Below are 21,519 nucleotides of genomic sequence, written 5' to 3'. Positions count from 1 at the left end.
TGAGGGGACTACCGCACAAAGAAGGGTAGATTCACTGAAGACAGAATCTGTGCAGGCTTTTTCATTAGAAGCAACAGTGCTGGCAGAGCAGCCATCTTCAGAAATGTGACCTAAGTTTTTCCTGGAGAAAATTCAAGTCCTCCTGAGGACAAAGAATCTCTAGTTCCCTAAAGAAGAATGATAGCGGGTTCCTTTATCAGCAGAGCTTGTTATGTTATCAATCCTGCCCATATATTATCAAGAGAGTATAAATGAAACCAAGTAAGTTTGAGCATTTATGGTTTGGGATTATTTTTGATTCTGAAGAGGGGAAAAAGAGGGGCGGGGAAAAAAAAAAGGTATGCCTGGTAAAACAACTTTAAGATTGAATAATTATTTACTTTAATTTTCTTAATTTGCAAGTGAGCAATAATTGAGTTATAATCACTAGAAGACTGATGCTTAAATTCCATCATTTTCTATTTTGGCATGTCCTAAATTGGGAAGTAATTAACCTCCAGAGGAGATATTGGGTGAATTTAGAACTGCTACCTCTACCTTAGACATTTTGCCACTTTGCTCTCAACTCCTCATCGTTACCTAAGATGTTGGGTATTTTTTTGGGTGGGAGGTGGGGTTTGGGTTTGTTTGGGTTTTTTTCTCCTTAATTTTAGAAGGTGGGCATGTACTTTAAAGGTTGAGCAAGTCAGCTCTGAAAGAACACCCTATTTTTTTAAGGCATCATTTCAAAGACTGAGATTTGTAAACACAGTTAAGTTCTCCATCCCAGTGTTTTTTATGTCACAAATACCTGGCTGCCAGCTGGGACAAGATGCACTGAAACGCCACATTGAGGAAGGCCTTATGGAATTGAGGGACACAAGATGGACAAGTGCTACCTTTCTCAAAAAGAATTCTAGCTTTAAAGATATCTCCTACACACTGGTTGATCTAGGATGTTTAGATAAGCATTCTGGATCCTTTATTTAAAGCAAGAGCTATACAATGATTTGCCAACTTAAACATATGAAGCCTTCTACCTTTAGGAAGCAGTAGGTAACATGGACAGAGACAGGCTGAAGTCATTAACTTTACAGTTCTATTTCAGGTTAAAAACCAAAGACTTTCAGCAGATAGAATAGATCTTCAATCCAGAATACATGAATATTAAAAGTGAAAGCATAATACTTGTCATTTCTACTTATGTAGTTCCAGCCCTTGCTCCAAAATTTATATAAAAATTCTAGATACTGTCAAAAGTAAAATAAATAAACAAGAATATTGACTTCTGTTGAATAAAGATACGAAAAAGTATAAAGGTAGTTGTCATTCTCACTTTTTTCAAAGTTTCACAAATCCTGTAACAACAAAGTCTAGGAATAAGATAGTGACTTCTACTGACTAGTAAAGTCAGTTTTCCAAAGAACACTTGGACACAGCTGAGACAATGCAACTGCTTTTATGCTGGTCTGCGTAGCTAGACAGGCGAGAAAGGAAAAGCATTTGCTGGAGTACATGTGTTTGATGAAGCCTCGAAAGCATATCCTCTGGGACCAATTCCTTCTCCAGCTCAGAGATATCTGATCTACTTGCTTCATTTGCTAAAAAAGCCCCAATGTTTATGCAATGATGACCTGGAAGCAAACTGTTATTTTCTCTAAATATTCTTTATCTACACAGTACATTTAAAAAGCACAATGACAGATAGCAAACCTCTTGATAACATTTTTCTGGACAGTTTATCACTGGATTTTTCCTTTTCTGTTTCATCTTTTGCAGGCTTTTCTTCTTTTTCAAAAGACTGTGACAACTGGATCTGAATTTTCTCCTGTCAAAAGTAAAAAATCAGTCATCACAGAAATTATTTCAAACAATACCTGCAGGAGAACTGTTTTGTACTATACCACCTGCAAAATAAAGAAGTAACAAGGAAAATAATTGCCTTCATGTTCTTTCTGATCCCACATGTACTTTATGCAACCACAAAATGAAATTATTTATCAGTAAACCAAAAACTATAGAAAAGGCATAGAAACTACCATACACATTTTCAATTTACACACACTTCCAGGCCCTGAATGCTATTTCAAAATGAATCCGAACTACCTTATTTGATACACATATGAAAATATTCGTTTTTCAGATGTATAAATTTTATACAGCTTCTAAATTTTTAAGTAATGCATCATCCACAATGCTTTTCCCCCCTCATTCTTCATAGTTCTTGACTATAAAAGCTTGTTTCAAGTTTCAATTTGGTTTATACAAAGAAGAAAAAAAATTAAAAACAAATGTTTCCATCTCAGACAGACCAGCATTCCCAGATCCACAAAAAAAGGAAATATTTAGAGTACAATATATCAAGGCAAAATTTGCAAACCTCACTGTCATCAAGGCTTAGATTCCTAACTTCCTGTATATTTTGACAGAGTAGCTTTGTGTGTAATCATCTCAAGATCCATGTTCTTATACAAGTAGATGAACTATCATAAAACCTGTTTCCCAAATACAGCAGAAAAGATCTTCCCTTTGAAATTATAGTGACATAATGGTCCCCTAAATAGTGGAAAATTGTGATTTGTTTTTCATGCCTCTTTACTAAGACTGTCAGTGAAGGACTAACATATTTCGGACAGCAAAAATCAGAGGAGGTAGGGGGAAATGGAGACACCATGTGTCTGAATGACTCCAAGAGCACGAGTGGCAAAGTCCTGTTAAGAGCGAGACTCCCCCATTACCTTTTATCTTGACGTCCCTCAAATGTCAATTTTGCTCCCCCAGATGCCAACTGAGTTGATGCTGTCACCACCACCACCCTCCTGCCCCCGAGAACATCTGATCCTTCCCAACCTGAAGAACCTGCCTCTCATCCATTCTTGCCTATCACTCTGCTATCCTGCACCTAATCCCTTCCCATGCAAGTCTTCACTCTTCCTGCAAACCCATTCTTACCCATATCCAGGCACCTGCTCTAAGCTTCAGCTCGTGTGTCATTACACAGCCTTGATCTCACTCATGTAAGCTGGCCAGAGTTAAATATAGTCAGGATTCACCAAGGCTAAAGACTGTTTCACACGCAAACACATCCTTGCACAACCTGCAGTAATGCTCCTCCCTGCCCTAGCGCACCAAACTGCTCCCTACCTTTGTCCCTGCAGAGCTGGGCAACAGGAACTCTACACTAATGAGGTTATGGTTAAAAACTAGTTTCAATGTGCATTTGTGGAATAACAACTTTTTCAAATGAGAAAAGAAGTTTAGCTGGTAGTTTTATCAGCTCTCCCTTTCATTATGATTTTTTCCCTCACATTAAGTGTTCTAATTAAACTTAATTCATGAACACCCTGCAAAACAGCATTACAAATGTGAAGACTTCTCAGGGTTTATGAGATTATCTATAACCAAGTCTGATAAAAACCATTTCCAATCACTAATAATGAACTTTTGCATAACTGTTTCCTAGTCTTGAGAATTCACTTGGCTACAAACCTTAAGGAGTCCAAAACAAATCTTTGCATTCCTCACATCACTAACCTGAATAGAATTCAAATGAGCAATTTATTTGTCACTGCAAAGTGCATTACATCTACTGTTCACCTAGCAGCTGCGTGAAAGTTATTTGAAAAAGAAACATGTTTATGTTTTATTAAATTATTTCTGACTTGGATCCACCAATACCTTATTCTCTATTTTACAATAATACTCTACAAAACTACCAGTAAACTAAGGAAATTTTCATAGTCTGATTTTCCTTCACTAAAAAATTGAGTGACTACATATTCTAAACCCATCCAGAGTAAAAGCATACAGCAATAGTTTAGTCAAAGGATTTTAGCAAGTAATCATTTTCATACTTCTTTTCCCAATGAGAGCTAAAAAAAGGAATAGCCATCTGAACAGCCAGTTCTACTACCACCAATTCTACTTCAAAGTGTGATACAACAGAACTGTGCAGCAAAGGGCGCTTCCTTGTGATTTCATGCTATAAAAACTGTAGCATCTAATTAAATGTGACCTACTTGACTGGAAAGCTGCTGAAAAACCTTTTAACTTCTATTCCCCTAAAATTCTTTTAATCCCACCCTGTTTGTAGCAGGTCTCTGCTGGCGTACTGATTTAACTGACTCCTTGCTGTAACTCAGATCCTATCTGAAGTCCTCATTGTAGCAGAAGAAATTGTCACCAAATCCTGATTAATCAAGAAAAAGCCAAACAAAAAGCAAAAGCCCTAAAACCATCAAAACCTGATAAATTCCTCCAGCTTAAAACACTTGAGAAAAAGGCAAGAGTCAGGAAACATTACAGAATATTACTTAAAGACACTACGTCCTGGGGTCTTGGCTTTTTACCAGGAATCTCTAAAACCAACAACCTGAATTTACACAAGTCAGTATAAACTAACATTATAGACCCTGGTCTTCTCCGCCGACTCCCCCTCCTTTGGGTTGTTTTATTTTGCTAAAGAAGAAAAAGTTCAATTGTTTGAAGGTTTATTTACTTGTTACCCATAATAACAACTGTCATTCATATGAAAGCAGCCCTTCCTTAAAAAGAGCTGAAATGGATCATCCTTTGCTGGTGTTTGTACTTTGTATTAGAGCATACAGAATCAGAAGAACCCAAGCACCTAATATTTAGACAAAGGACGGCAAGAGAATAAAGAGTTAGTGTATTTACAAAGACAAAAGATCAAATAAATCAGTTATGTTCTTCCTCCTGCAAAAAACTGATAAGCTTGTACTTTCATAGCACCTTTTAGTAAAGGGTTGCCAGTGCTTTTTAACAATTAAGGCTTAAAAATTTGTGAGCATTTACCTAGGTTTCTCAGTACGAAACAGTATCTTTCTTCATGTTGCAATTGCTCAAGAAAATATAAACAAGTGTATCAGAAAATAAATTGATCTGCTTGAGACAATTTCTCTAGTCTGTCAACCTCTTTCATTATAGTCTTCTGAGGAGAAGCAGCCACCAGTGGCAGCAGTGCCTTGCTAAGTGACTTCCACACCTGCACACACCTAGGAGTTTTACCTTGCTAAGAGCTGCTGTACACACTAGTGTGGAAGGGGTGACTAACAAACAGTCACAGGCAAGCCTCCAGAGTTATCCCAAAACTCACACCAGTTCCTAGTTGAGTAAGTATATTTTTCGTCCTATCAAGGCTAACACTTTCTAACCATTAAAAATGTGGATTCTTCAAGTGTTACCAGCAACTTTATCCTGAATTTTATTCTTCTTAACTCTTAAAATCCGTTTTACTTAGGAACACAAAACTGGAAGCCATTTTTCAGTTGCAATCACTGATACAACACCGCAGTGACTTTTCCAGCAAGGGGAAGTAATCACAGAGGTTATTCTCGTACTGCTAGTGAGGGCTGGGCAAGACAGTCACTTCACCTAGCGACCGGACCTCCCACATGTCTGAAGCACAATTAAAGCATACACATCATGCTTGGAAGTGTGGGGCTTGAGGCAGCCAGCAGCTGTTTGGTGCTCACAGAAGAAGTCTTCCATGCCATTCCCAAAGATTCTTTGGGAAAGAAAGCAAAATGGGTGAAGGAATTGCCTGTATGAATTGTTACAAGGGGTCATGGAAGACCTGTGCCCCATAGGATGTGCACTCCAGTGTCAGAACTTGCAACAAATTCTTACTTCTAACTCTTCTCTTCAACATGTATTTCTCCAGTCTACAGGGAAGAATTAAATTTGTTCTCTCAATCATTTGGATAGTTATTGGGATTCATAAGCCATTTTTTCTAGATTACCATTTCTAAAGAAAACTCGGAGCTAGATCTAATTTTGTTTCTTAATATACAAACTGGTTTACGATATTCCTTTTGTAGAAACTTAGATTATGACACAATTCAATTCATTCTATAGAACTGGCCTCTACATCTCTTCTACTACTGCAATAATTCCTTTCAAGAACCTTGCAGTATGCAGCTAAGGATCGATTCCAGAGGACATGGTAACAAATGCCATCTGCAGAGAATGCTTATTATAGATGTCTGACTTTAAACCATTAAATACATGGTGTTGTATAGTGCTGGAGATTTTAAAAAATCCTAATGTCTCTTACGTTTGAAATATACTGTGGATGAACAGCCCATCAAATTAGGATTCTCTCTTCCTATAATTACAGTGACTGAAAAAGTTAAACCCTACTTCTTCAGACTAAACATCTAAGCCTGAACTCAGTCAATTTTGTTAGTCTTACACAAAACATTATGACAGGGTTGTAAATCATTGTAAATAGCATTAGCTTTTCTGTTGTCTTTTAACCTCTTACTCTGCAGTCTATACCAATCTAAGACTTAATTTTTCATCAAATTAACAGGCCCAGTTTCAAATTTTCTCTAGTCAACTCTTCAAATACTGGCATATTAGTGAAAGACTATGAAAAACACTATTTTCTCAGTTTTCCCAAGAAAAAAAACCCTAGATACTTCGTGGTTCAATCTTACAAAATTTTAATTAGCTTGACAAATGCCTACATTGGTTCTCAACCTCCCTCCCTCCACAAAACTGAATTACCACTCCCCCAGCAAAACCCCCTCACGCTCTGCTATTCTACTGGTTCCTTCTGCTTCTTAAAAGTGAGACTTTTCACAAAAAGACAGTTTAGAAGCTTTTCAAATAACAGCAAGATAAGTCAACATGCTTTATGAGTAAGCCACTAAGAACCATTTCAGTTTCGTTAGGAGTGGAAAAAAAGAAAAGCATTTTGAAGCCCCACATTCATACATACACAGAATTAAAACCAGTAATAGTATTTTGCTCTAAAAATACAGACTGGTATGAAGGTAAAGTCAGGAAAGCTAGATTTTGTTTTAAATTCTCTAAGGTATTTTTACATATTTTGTCCAGCACTTAGGAACTTTCTTAAGTGTGTTATATCATCGTCATAGATCAGTCTTCAGAAATACTTCAGGCATGTGTTAATAGAACTACCAGCAATTATGATTAATATGCAGGAATCCAGTTAAAGCACCAGAACTTACAACTGTTTAAATTTTCTATATATAAAAAGCCAATAAATTATGCTGCATATTAATCATCATTTTGCTGTCTTAATGATGGCAGACAGCACTTCAGCAGTTTAAGACTGCCTCAAGTGCACTGTAACACTAGAAATTTGAAACAACAAAACCCCTCTTCCCCATATAGGAACCATTATAGTTCAGAAAAAGAAAGCAGCAAATTCTTCATCTGATACTATCTCCTCTATAAAGCTATATTAAAAAAAAATTAAAATTATATGATGTCTGCATATTTAAAGAGTACCGAAAAGATTTTCTTCTGAACAGTTAAGTTACTTCAAATCGTTTCAGAAACTTCAGTAATGTGATTTTTACCTGGAGGTCCTGTGATATTTCAGCTGTGGGAGGTGGTGGATATTCTTCACATACAGCAAGGCTCCGAACTAACTTTAACTTTGTGTTTGACTAAAGGAAAGTATGTAAAATTAAAAACTATGGCTTATAAAAATGATATAAATATACCATAAGCCGTTATTTTTCCATTCATTTTATGTAAAACAAAATGGCCGAAAACTGCATTTTTAATATTTTTAATAGAATAAATAATTTCCTCTAGGATGAAAATACCCAAGCAACTGCAGCTTTTGAAGGCACTATCAGCACAATAGAGCACATCTAATGAAAAGTAAATAAAATCTTTGGGAAAGTGTTTCTCTCCATAACAATAAAAAGCCACCAAAAATATAAAGGCAAACCACAAAAGCAGACAACTAGGCAAGACAAAAATCCAACAGAATAAAACAAAGCTTCAATGCCAAAAAATAAAACTAAAGGCACTTTTCACAAAGTAACAAAGCTTCATCAAGCATGAAGGGCTTCCTTAGCATGCCAGCACACAAGTCTACTGTACCTTCGACCTTTTTGCTGTCTGTCCAAAAGACTGCACTGGCCGCTGAATGATAGGCACAACAGAAAAGGTTTATATTAAACTTAATAGTACAATTTTATTAATGCAAAAGTCTGTATAAGAGCAAGCTTTAACAGTTATTACTGACATGATGGTCAAATCTATGAAAGGAACAGCATGTGCTTTTGACTGAAGGATTATATCCTCTCCCAATTTCATCGTGCTTGTCCTTGATTTCTCTTCTTCATTTATCAACAATAGATATTACAGGAATATAACAGGAAGCAAGCATTATTCTTGCTCAGTAAGATCCAAGCAGTTTACTCTCTCAGTCACTCCTACAGTTTAAATTCTCATGTCCTAATTTCCTTGGCAACATGACATGGCTTTTATAAACTTTCTTCCTATTCCTGAAACCTACCTGAAAAAATAATATGGGGGGAAAAAAAAAAAGACAAAAAAAAAAGCAGCATTGCCTCTACCAGGGAACAGATGATGACCTATCATAAGCAGGTTAAAACATGGGGTTTTTTCTTTCATCTTGGGACTTATGAAAGCAGACTTTAAAATGGGCCACTGGTCAATTTTTCTTTAATTTAGTAACTTACCATGCATTAATATGCTTTCCCTCCTCCCAGAGCCATTTTAGTTATATACTATGCATTCATTTGCTCTTTCTACTCCCAGATCCCTTCTTCTATTACTATTGTTTCTTTTAAGAAGAAGCATTACCAGAATTTTACTACAGTACGCATGATTGAAAGGTACATTTGAATCAACAAAAGTGTTTAACAATTCCTTAACTGCATAGTTAAAACTAACTCAACCCTCTGTGACAGTTACACAGGAATAGAAGCACTTACAGTGGCATAACATAATTTAAGTATTGGTTTCACTGTAGAACTAAAACTGATGAATAGACAAGCCTTTAACAGAACTGGTTTTACTGAGCACAGGCCTAATATTTGTAAGGAAAAAGTAACACTGGTAATATAATTTCAAATGTTGTTTAATGGACAATATTTCCTCCTTTATGAAAGGGGTATCCTTTCAGAAGGAAACTAAACAAAAACTCTGTTTAAAAACCACATAAAGACAGCCCTCCCTGCCCTAGGATCATAGGAGCAGATGTCTATCAAGTGCCTTAATTTCTAGCAGAACATATATGTTGCTAAAAAGAACACCTAACCTACAGTAAAAGGTTCTACCACATAAAGGCAGAAGAACCGCTATTTCTCCAGTTTTCTCAAGTCCCAAATGTTTTTTTTGGATGTTGCACCAGCTTAGCTGAAAAGCAGCAGAAGGGGTGCTCATTTAAGCTCATTTCACTATATAACAGGATTTTAAATAGCAGCACTGAAAGCTAACTGAACTCATCATCAGTTTTGTAAAGGAAGCTTGCTGAGATTTTGAGCAGCAAAGACAGTTCAAATGTTCTCATACTTGGAACAATACAAAGACTTTAAGTTTTGCTGTTACCTGCAAAATATTTTTTTTCTTTCAATCAGCTATGTTGAAAGCATACATTGGATATTGAAAGCTGGCACTCTGCATATCCCTGGCAAAGCTTCTATTATAGCAAGCTACAAAACTTTCAAGAACTGGATGATTTCCCAGCCTCATATCAATTACTCCAGCATCAATTATCTTAGGCGGGTTCAAATCAAGTAGTGCGAACTTAAAATCAAATCAGCACTGCCAGTGGAGTCCTCAGTTCACTGTCAAAACAACAGGCAAAAGAATCTATGCTTGAGCAATTGTTTACCCTTCCCAAAATTTTGGAAGCTTTGAAGCCAGTATATAACTGAAAAGAGTATATGGAAGCAAATACCTCAGATCCACCACTGGGGGGGGGGGGGGGTGAAGGCAGGGCAGGGTGGGGAGGGGACGGGAATCAACTTAGTTATACAGGACTTAAGACGTTGTAAACTAGCCAAACAGAATTTCTAATACTGTTAACAAAAACTTTACACTTAAGTTACTGCTCACTAGTTAGTTAAGACATACATATTTCAATTATTTTTAAAAATGATTTAAAAAAAAAAACCACCAACAAACAAAAAAACACAACAGAGAAGAGACTGTTGCTGGGAAGCTGGAACCGTATCATAATTAAATTTAATTAAAAACTGTACAAACCACGTATCTCCTCCTCACCTTACCTCAGTAAAGTCTCAGGAATCCATTGCAGCCAAAACTCAAGCATGCTTGTCCATGCCAGATAAAGCAAAGCAAATGCCTCAAAATTTAATTGAGATATTGAAATGATCTAGTATCAAATCTGAATTCTTCATAAGAATGTTTAAAATGAATGTGATTTTCGGATTTCAATCACAGTAGGACAAGTTTGATGGTACATTCCTTTAAGTGTTTTACATGTGTTGTATCTCATCTTCCATTTTGCTTGCAGAATCACAGTTCTGTTTCCAGGTTGGAAAGGCAACCCAACTGACACTGTCAATTATGCTGCATTTAAAGATTTTTTTTTAAAGATAGGTGTTTGCAACCTATGGGGAATAAGTTCATCAAAACAATATAGGACATTCAGGGTAGTAAACTAAGGTATTTGAATACCATGGTGCTCAATTTCATGAGCACCTGACAATTTTTAGGGACCAAACCCACACCAATAACACTAGGGAGAGATGGGGGGCCACTGTAGGAGGAAGATTCTCCCTTTACTGAAATGACTCAAACCTCAAAATTACACATGAGATAAGTATCATCCCACCCATCATATTAAGACCTGTTATCTAGAAACAACTGCCTTGTAAAACAATCCTTTGATAGGCATGGATTCCTTGCTTTCCTGCATGACTTTAAGGATGTCAAAACTTGAAATACAAGCCCCCACATCCAGCTGTAACTGTAAAGAATAAGCACCACACACCTGACAGGTAAGAAGCACTAGAATAAATCTGGTATGGCTGGACTGCAGGGACAGCTAATGTGAGAAAAGGCCTATGATGTAAGGTCTGCACCTGGAAATACAAAACCTAAAGTCCTGTTACATCAACAGTAACTGCACTCATCAACAGTAACAAAACTTAGAATCTGTGCCCAATCATCTTCTTCTCAAGCAAAACCACGCCAGCTGAAGATAACTACATTTCCACTGCAATTCCAGGACAATAGGTAGTCAATGCATGTTGCAGCTGTTAATGCACATTTTCTCTCTTTTCAGGTCTGTGAATTTTAGTTCTCTCCTAATTTCTCTGCATTTACTAAGTTTTGCTCCTAGAGAGCAACTTTATGTTCCCCATTTGTGAAAAACAATTTATAGCTACTTTAGAATATGTAATCATTAGTGAGTGCAAATTAAGCAATTTCTTTATATTTGCAGTTCTCAAAGACTTTTACTGACTTGAGAAAACACTGTGTTAATGACAGCAAGATTAAAAATAAATTTATGCCCCATTTAAAGTCATTATGGGCATGATTTCAAGACAGTCTTTAAAAGCAAGTATTCCAAACAATTGCATAATGAAAAGAATGATTAGGGTTTTGTCTCAAAAAAAAAAACCCCAAACCAACTAACAACTTGTAAGACCAACTACTATGCTTCATTTCCAACTACAAAATAAAAAGGTAATTAAGATAAGAGTTTGCCAAACACATATAATCATATACATCCAGGCTTTCAGTAGGAGTAGTCGCCTATTTAATTTTTTCCTAATTACCTCCATACATCACGTATATTAAATACAAAGTAAAGATCTGGAGTTGTTACACACCTTCCTCTATCATCACTATGCTGTCTAAACAAGTTGGATAAAAACAGGTCAGGCACAAGATGGCAAACTTAGAAGTGTGATAGGTTTTTGGAGAAGGTACTACATCTATTTCTGAAGTACCCTTTGGACATTTCAGAAGACAGGCATGACATGAGAGACCTGAACAAAGTGTTCTAAGGACATTCAGTTTCTCACTTTTCTTCTAAATTAGGTCTCAATTTTAAATCCAGTTAAGGGCTACAGTCCTAACAACCACAGGTAGCTTTGAAGACTGAAGGAAAGAACAGCATGGTCTATGGTTACTTGCTGTCCTGTATTAGTGAGTAGTGACAGCAATTTTCCAGGAAACAATAGAGGAAGACTGATGGAAAAATAGTTTCCTCATTGGACACAGAAGTATTTTAAACAGTTCAAAAGTAACCAAACAGAATCTGCCCAATCATCTATCTACTAAAAAGTATTAAGTCACATATTTTGGAAACAAAGACAGGTAAATCCTGACAAGACCAAAACAGCTGGGGAGGCAGCAAAGAAAGGCTTCAGAGAACTCAAGCTGTGGAACACAGAGAAAACAAAGCTTTGTGCTAGTACGGAGGGAAGAAACTTGTAGGAAGAGAGACGTCTAGTTGCTAAGTAAAAAAATTAAGCCAATTCCTCCAAAGGACAGCGATATCTGCTTAATTAGCATAAATCCAAAACAGATATACTCACTTAATACATTTGCATTGCCCATATCATATGGTGGATGCATACAACTCCTGCATTCACGCACCAGTCTCCATCCTTCCGTGAGGCCTTTTTTGTTGGTCATATTTTGGTTTTATTCTCCACAGTTTGCAAGTGCTTTTCCTGATACACAGTGATATGCAGCTTGCTTTCTCTCAGTCGTTTACTGCCTTGGCCATCATCATCCCATCAAGGATCTTAAATCTACTTATTAATGGTTATTTTTCAGTGCAGAGATGACAGCATTTAAGACTAACATTCTTCTTCCCCCCAAACCCCATACTGCATGGATTGTAGAATAAGAACAAACCTCCTTTTCCGGATTATACATAAGCCAACATGAATTGTTATGGAGATATTAAATATTTTTGGGTTTGGAAAAAAAAAAAAAATCTTCCTAATAATGAATAGAAGGCACTATCCTGTAAGATAAATCCAGGCTGTTTGTTTAATTTTCTGTCAGTATTTCCTGACATGTTAACTTTGTAACAGCAATCCTTAGAGCAGATGAAGTATTGCCTGTCTCACCACCCAGTGACAAAGGCAACAAACTTCAGACCCCATATTCTACCTAATTCAGAATTAGTATATTGTCACCTGACCTGGATAAGATTAACAGGTGGGAGACAACAGTGACTGGTGAACCAACACCTTTTTGATTACAAAAACTACCAAAGTGCTGACATGCACATGACTTGGGTAAAAGTACTTTTCAGATGAGTGCCTCTTGTTTCCAGTTCCATTTAAGAGTTACTTCATGGTCACCTCAAAATACGGCAATTCAAAAACCTTCCCTAATAATCTGTGTATCAATTATACTACTCTCACACTGCTTAAAGAAATTGGGAGCGCTAGCCACGTACTCTAATAAGATATTTTTCTCATTCATATTGTACCTCCAACGGTGTATGCAACAGCAAATAGGTTACTAATGCACAATATCTCAAAGTAATCTGGAATTCAGAGCCACAGTTACATTTCAAAATATAATCACCAGTTTCTGGAACCATGAAGATCCAGAAACATACCTGAATTCAAACCATGATAGGTTTAGACAGAGGAAAGGTCATAGCCTGTTTCTTACTCAGCTGTAAAGAAGTTAGAAATCAAATGATAACTGTACTCAGGAATATTATTGTAGTTTACAAATAGATATGAAACCTATTAAGCATTTAGCTACTAGCTAGGAAAGCCAGAACCAAGCCCCATACAACTCCCACCCCCCAACCCATCCTCTGTTATACTCAATTAGTAAACAAAAGAACACAACAAATTCCAATCCTCTGATAATCTTCTCTAACATTTCTCAGCAAATCCTTTGCTCTTTTTCCCACCACTACAGTAACATTTAACCTGCACTTAATGAAAAGCAGTACATCCAGTGAAATTTCACCAAACTACTTAATCATCCATTAGTTAAAAACTTGCTGACCACTCTACTGTTTCCTGAAGTTTTGTTTACTATGGACAGGCCAAAATTTTAGTTTTGTATTTTAGCATAAAACACGCTTTCAGTGAAAAATATATGACATAGATATTTGCACTAGCAGCTACCACAGTACACGTGACATTAACTTTTACTGATTTCAATTGTTGCAAAGGGCTTACATTAGCAAGGTTCCACTTTGTAATTGACTGTCTTCCTACCACTCTGCAAATCAACATCCTCAGCCTACAAACACGTTTTTTAATTACACTACTCATGTAACAGCAACGTTCTGATTCTGATGGAGACTCCTGGACACAATGCTAACATCAACACTAAATGGAGACAACAGCAAAGCTGTCTCCATCAAACGGCCTTCATTACACAGTTGTTCAGTTCACCTTGCGTATGCTACGTAATTATTTCAGCCACCAGCTATTACTCCTGTACAAGAACAAAACCAAGTAACCAACCCCCTCACCAAACCCCACAGCCATTGACAGCACCAACAGATTAATTTCTCTAGACTGACTATACAGCAACATTTGTTTGCAGGAAGGCAGATTTGCCACTTGAGTCTCATAGAAGTTTCCACACTAAAATGTGTTGAATGAGATTTGTTGAATGAGAAAACGTGAATGAGATTTTTCCAAATTACTGAACTGTATGAAAATAAACAAACCTTAAATTAATTTTTAAGCCTCACTACTAGGACATTCCATTGATTAAAGAAAATACCACCTCAGCTATAACATCTAGCAGTTTTTCAGTAGCAGTTATTTCTCACATGTCACAGGAGAAGTATTTCATTTTAAGGATTTATTTTTTCCATAAAATTATCTATTTACACTGATGCCAGCCTTAATAAAGCCAGCAGATATTAAAGTGTAAAACTGTATTGTTATTACGGTGGTCTACAAGATTTATTTGGAAGCAATTTAACATAGCAGATAGAGCTTACTTCACTCAGTGGAATATTGAATTGTTAGTCTTGAACAGAACTACTCCCAAAAGAACCTTTCACTCAATTCTCAATAACAAGAATCTAATAAGCTACTGTCCTGTTTTTGCAATCCACAAGAGAATACTGCCGTATTCATATCCCAATCAGGATTTTTATCAGAAAATTGTTTATTATTAACCCACAGACACAAAATTCCTATAGAAAACTCATTTTTGTCAAACACAGTCTTCTGTGTTTTCTCTTAGAAATTTGCCCCATTTTCTAGGTTGCGCCAGAAAATTTCAGTTGCTTTCCTTAACTCCTCACCTCATCTAAGACACTTACAGTCTTCAGTGACCAAGTGGACAGCCTCAGCCAGGAGTTAGCTAGTTTGTCCCATGTGAAAGAGACCCGTCTTTCAGGACTCTTGAGCATAAACACTAACTGCACAACTAAACCTCAGAGGTATTAAATCTGCTGCCTAAATCCTTAACCCATCCTTATTGGTGTGCTCTCCTTTAGCACAAGATATTTTCATACTATTTCCCCTGCCTCCTTCTCACTTGAAATTTGATGCCACAATGTCTTTATAGGTGCATCTCCCACCTCGCAAAGGCCATTCATTTATATGCATCAGCTCTTCAGTGTATGCATGAGGTCTGCCTAAGCTTTCCTACCTAATAAATCACATACCAAAAGTGTCAAGCGGTGAAGAACGGAGGAAAAGGGAAGGTATGGGGAATACTAGCTAGCAGCCAAGACGGGAAGATAGCTCACCAGCTCACTCTGCCATTGATGTAGGGAGAAGGAGGCTGAGGCTGGACCTTCTGCTGGTGGCTAGGGCAGGACCCAGACCTAATGGCCTCAGAAGCTCTGCTGACTTGATTCCTCTGACACCTGGGGATTTGGATTACCTACATCTGATTACTTTAGTCTTATGCTGTACAGGTCTGCTGTAAAAGTTACACCTGAGCCACCTGTAAGCTGCACATAGCTCAAGAGCCCTAGATTGGTCACCCCTACTCAGGGCAGACACGCTGAGCTGTGCTGTAGTGCTTCGTTCATACAAGCAACACTCAACATTTTAGTGTTTTGGTCAAACCACACTATTACTATACAGCATATTCTTAACACAGCCCAGTCTCTGAGACTTTGTCAGGATTCAGCAACAATAAACACAGCTTGAGTGCCGAGTTTTTCCCTTGTTCTGCTACACTGAAAAGACTCAACTTCACATGTGAGCTCAGGAAAACACAAATATGGACAAATTGCCTGGTTCCCATTAAAACCGCTCATGTACTTCAAACAATTAAAAATGACTGACTCTCATAGTTACGTGAATATAAACAGAGAAGTGGGGCAAAGGAGGAGAGAGGAAGCAATAATCATCCTACTTGCTTCCCTAACACTGGTCAAGTTTTCCTGACCTGTACCAAAGAAACACGTAAGAGGATCATGAGAAAGGGAGAAGAACAAGACACAGACTTATTTAACATGATATATTAGTGAAAAATAAAGTGAAAAGCTTCTTACCGGCATATTGTTTTTGCTATCAGGACAATTTTCATCCTTTTCTGCTTGAATCTGCTCCTGACTTCCTGATTTTATAAGGTTTTCAACTGGGTCTGTATCTTTAAATTCACCTTCTGAACCCTTCATTGCATCGGTTTCATCTTTTACAGTAAGAATATCAGACATCCTCATTAGAAAAGGTTATTTTAAAATTCTACAAGAAATATGGAACCTTTAGGACAAAGAAAAAGCAGATCACTGAGTAATTTTAAATTAATTTTAAAAAATTACATACCAAAATAGCTGCCCAAAATAAACACGATTTTGCTGCAAAAAGGATTCCCCCTCCTGTTATGATATTTTTTCCTGCCTTGTATCAGAGGGAGAGAGTGATCATTTTCTTTTTAACCACTTTTACCAAGAGGCTTATAATAATAGACATCTATACAAACAAGAACTAAGAGCTATGCTATAGGATAGCGCTTGCAGATTTTCCATTCTGTATTTTGAAATAAACACCTGAGCATTCAGATACTCCAAATCAAACTAGCTTCCAACAGAAACAAACGAAGCTTTTCTCGTTTGAATGGAAAAGAGAATTGCATATAGATTTATTTTAAAAGGGTTGAAAGTAAACAGATGAATCATAATGCGCCAAGTGTGCAAACGTTCATAAATTTCATTAAAACTTTGAAGTTTCCTAGTTGCCAGGTAACAACTGGAAAAGTTCCGAATGCAGGAACTACCCTACCTACTAAATGTCATGAAACTAGTCTTCATAAAATTAAGCACACTCTCAAAAGCAATAAGAAAGAAAGAAAGAAAGAAGGAAAGAAAGAGCTTTTGTAATTAAGATAATAACAATCATTATCAGTAATTATAACATATAAAAATAGTTTTAAATACTATATGAAGATAACCCTAAAAAAATTAAAGCTGTAACAGAACCACCCCAATTTTCCCTAAGAAAGACTTCTTGTCATTACTCAGCTACAGTGCAAGATGTAAACACAAAAATTTTCCATTTCTTAAAAGAAACAAAGAATAAGATCTGAATGCTTAAAGTCCTACATAGAAAACAAATAACAATCAACTAACATTATGGAAAAGTCTAATTATCTGATTTAATACCTGATATGTCCTACAGTTTGGGGATTGTGGTCTCCCACAAAAATAAAATAAAATAATCCAGAGTTCCTTTTCACAGTTGTCAACCAAGATGTCAGTTGTAATGAACCATCTGGAATCTGGCAGGAGGAGTCCCATGTCCTTATCCCCAGTGTAGAGTCCTGGACAGAACTATGTTGTCTTGAATCAGCAAGAACATCCCTTTCGAATGCCTAAAAATCAACAAAGGAAATACATGATACTTTTATATTTGGGGCAGGATGGGAGAGGGAACATGATTACTTAAGTTTTTTGGTGTCATCATTTCAAGGAAAAAAGCACAGAAGAAATCAGCATTTGTCATATCTGTTCATTGGACTCGCTTTATATAGCAGCAATAATATTTTTCATTAAACTTCCAAGATATTTCTGTATTACAGAGTCAACAAGTAGTCATAATAAACATTTTGTTGGCATTCCTAGTGAAACCGTTTCTATAAACAAGCAGGTATCTTCCAGAAGAGTCTGAAAAGACAGTTTGAAATAAGCAGCCCAGCAGGTGTGGAGGAGTAATAGGCCATGAAAGCTCACAAATGCATAGCAGCATTTTTCTCTTTGTCATCGTTAATAATCTACAAGCACAACACATAACCAATAATTCAGACAACTTGAATTACAGAAGACAATTTTATTTTATTCAACAAAGTAATTGCCCTTGAATGAGGTTTTACAAATTTCTACAAACCTGACAATGTTCCATCTTCCCTCTTTCTCAAATTTGCCTTTCCAAGAAATAAGTGGTATCACCACTCACAAGGAAGCATGCATTTGAAGTGGTAGACAACAGACATCTAATAGCAAACAAAATGTAACCTATGAACATAGCAAAAATATCCTAAAGCAAAGAACACAAATAACTATCTTTCAAACCTGCGAAAGATACACTGAAATAAAATAGCTGAAAAGGATCTCTGTATTGCATTCTCCAAACAGTTTTCTCATGACTAGTCAGGGGCTTATAAAACCAGCACAAATGATAATAAACATCAAGAACACCTTCTGTCACCTCAGTTGAGCTACTTAATTTCCATGTAACATGATAGAATTGTTTCAGGAAAACAAAGAAGTGAAAAAGAACAGAATTGTTTGAAGTGAAATGAAGAAACAAATGAGACATTTACACCATGTTTATAACCACAATAATGTGGTTTAATTGATGTAGGTGAAGAATCTGAACTAAACTGTTCTCCTTCAAAGTAAAGCGTTGCACTACATGCAGGAAGAAAGGATGGAAAGACAAGTTGTGCAAGATCTTAATGTCTCCAACAAGTTGCTTCTTAGCTGAAAGAATACGAAAGCATTTAAGCATTCTGAAGTATGAGGTCACTAGAAAGCAAATAATATCAAAATTACAAGGTCGGGCTATGACAGTGCCCAGCCTTCTATCAGTTTTAATGTTTTGTCAAAACAAGAGAGTTTAATATAAAATAACATAAGAGAAAACTAGCTAAATATAATACTGACTTTACATGAGAGAAAAGCCATATCCTGTTTGAAGAAAAACCTGCAGAACTGAAGATGGGAAGTAGGATTTACAATTAAGCAAAAGAAAGCAAGTACTTTGTATTATCTACATTCCACAACAGTATCACCAGCTTGTATTCAAACTGTTTTGTATACACATCAGGATACTGCAATCTCTTGATCCCTTCCTGGAAAACAACTATAAAAACAGCAGAAAGCAACACTTCACAAGATACGTGCACATAAAGAATGAAGAATAATGTACTTCCCCCACTCCCCCCTCCCCCAATAAACCCTGCAAAAGAGATCTGGGTAAGAAGAATTTTAAATTATCGTTTAAACAGCGTATAGCATTTAACGCATCTTCCTTTAGTGCTACAATATTTTAATACATCGTAAATAGTTACAACTCTGAGGAGAACACCTCATCATCCTGCACTACTCCCTCAATGTGACTGAGAAGACTGTGATGGCAGGGAGCAGCAGCACAATGGCCCACAGACTTCCAGGTTTCCTTGCAGCTGAGATTAACGCCTGACTACAATTGCTCTTCTAGATCTGAAGAAACATACAGTTTGATAAGAGATATGAGATACTATAGACATTTTGACTTAAATCTTGCTGCAAAGAAGTATGGAAAAGAAAGATAAAAGATGGGCTGTGATTCAGGCCTGTATAAGACCCTATACACTGAATCTAATGGAGGGGAAAGGATTATAGGTGAAAGAACAAATTGGAAATAAAAATGTGCAGAAATGCAACAAAGGATATGCAGTACTGTTTGGTTGTTGAGTTAGTTTTTCCAGACAATCCAGATGGTGATTTAAGACTTATGAAGAAGGTCAGATTAACAACCTTTACTGTAAACAAGACTTGAATAGAGATGCTGTTTGTTTTTGTTGACTGACATATGATTTGTATTGTATTTAGAGAAACGTTAAAAAAGATTAGTCTGAAGACAGGAAAAAAAAACATTTCTGTCCAGTTGCAAATATAATCTTGGAAATTAAGTGTAATTTAATTGCTACTCCCTAGACAAGTCACAATGTAGTAACTGTAACCAACATCTTTAAGTTTTTTCTTTAATTTGATCAAACTCACTAAGGGCTCCTGTCCCTTTGCAACACATTTAAAAGAAAACAAAAAAAGCTACCTGCATACTCAGTTAGCGAAACTCATGCTGCAAACATATTTTCTTGCCTATGCCAATCCAGAAAACAGATGCACAAGGAAAAAGTCCTTGTATTTTCTGCAGCTTAACTGTAAAACTACTTATAACTTGTTATTAACAGACTTTTCACCTGCAGATAGATTTAAAGCCTGCAGATTTCGTGCTACGTAACCTACAGTAAAAGGGACAGAATCGAGGAAAAGCTGTGTAGTTTCAATTCACATGAAATAATACCTATTTTTAGGTTTTACAGAATGTAGCTGTTTTGAGTCAACTGGAATCACTGTATGCACACCCACAAGTAAATGACAAACCCTGTGCTTCAGATTAACAGCAAGACACACAAAATAGACGAATCTTTGCTTACCTGAAAAAAAAAAATTTTTTTTTTTTTTTTTTTAAGTAATAACAGCCATAGATTCATTGAAATCGTAATGCAACCTTGTGTTTGTGACCCACCATAGTGAGTTTCTAGTACTTGGATAACATTCCATCCCCAAAGTTTCCTCTAATTCAGACAATTTTCATAGGTGAGAAATTTTGGTTCTAGTTTCTAAACTTGCACGGATTGGATTAAAAAAGACTTGAGGAATTTTATGTGCTGCGTACAGCCCATCCTTATGCATCCCACCTCCCCATATATTTGGTTATTAATTTCTTGTGTCCCATGCAGGACAGGAAAAAGAAGAAAGCAAGAAAGTAAACCTTAGGACTTGCTCTACTGTCTGGAGAGAAAATAGCTTTTAGTAAGCAAACTGATTAAGTTGATTTACACCAAATCCCAACATTGGCCATAGATTGGATGGCAATATAGACCAATATAGGTTAGCAGATTTTAATATGAGGGACATGATACCTCTGCCCTAAAATTATCCAAACAGTTGAAAGGACTGAATATTAGGAATAGAAGAACATAACCTGGTTTTGCACTTAAAAATTCAAGTAGCTAGCAACAGGTCTCATGAAAAAAGCCTTCCAATGTTACTGTCTTTCATAGGTGACAACAATAGGCACCTACTTTAATAGGCAGGAAGTACAAGGACTTGGATGTAAGAATGGAGGATAACATGTCATATTTATCTTCTTTAACCTTCAGGATTGCTGTCCCCATCTGAACACTTATTGTTGAAGTGTATGCTCTTCCCCTTCTTCATTATATTGGTTACACTATACCACCACCATTCATCCTAAATTCTATTAATTCTCTTTCTGAGAAGTGGTAACCACTTTGTCTAGGCGACTATTCTGAATGTGCCCCTTTTCAGAGGGAAACCTGTTATTATCAGCTGTGAGGTGGAAGCCTAGTACTATGTAGGCAAGTGCTTTTCAGTCAGAAAATCATAAAAACTGTCAATACGGTGTTCTCATTGCTTTCTTTTGCACAACTCAGAGGAGAAGTGATAAAAAAGAAGACATCAAGCAAAGCCATTGCTGAGTTTTATGACAGAAGCCTCCTGAATCATGATACATGGAAAACCACTGGGTCCTTTGTTTCAGGTTCAGACTTGAAAAA

General features: G+C 36.6%; 1 protein-coding gene across 20 annotated transcripts in view; it reads right to left on the bottom strand.

The window, feature by feature from the left end:
• Positions 1 to 17,536, bottom strand: part of R3HDM1 (R3H domain containing 1) — a 55,199-nt gene extending 37,663 nt beyond the window's left edge. For 15 of the 20 annotated variants that reach the window (XM_010575153.1, XM_010575157.1, XM_010575173.1 and 12 more), the window contains exons 1-5: positions 17,336 to 17,536; positions 16,226 to 16,436; positions 7,867 to 7,908; positions 7,332 to 7,421; positions 1,693 to 1,807 (exon numbers count right to left, since the gene is read on the bottom strand). In XM_010575153.1, coding sequence (XP_010573455.1) covers positions 1,693 to 1,807; positions 7,332 to 7,421; positions 7,867 to 7,908; positions 16,226 to 16,396 — 418 coding nt within the window. In that variant the 5' untranslated portion in view covers positions 16,397 to 16,436; positions 17,336 to 17,536. The remainder of the gene's footprint in view (positions 1 to 1,692; positions 1,808 to 7,331; positions 7,422 to 7,866; positions 7,909 to 16,225; positions 16,437 to 17,335) is intronic. The other 5 variants (XM_010575162.1, XM_010575172.1, XM_010575175.1 and 2 more) reach the window with 3 other exon arrangements.
• Positions 17,537 to 21,519: the final 3,983 nt, after the last annotated feature.

Source organism: Haliaeetus leucocephalus, unplaced genomic scaffold (assembly GCF_000737465.1).
Source record: "Haliaeetus leucocephalus isolate CR32 unplaced genomic scaffold, Haliaeetus_leucocephalus-4.0 Scaffold451, whole genome shotgun sequence".
Classification (NCBI taxonomy): domain Eukaryota; kingdom Metazoa; phylum Chordata; class Aves; order Accipitriformes; family Accipitridae; genus Haliaeetus; species Haliaeetus leucocephalus.
The sequence above is the reverse complement of the archived record's forward strand: the minus strand, read 5'-3'. Positions and strand labels throughout refer to the sequence as shown.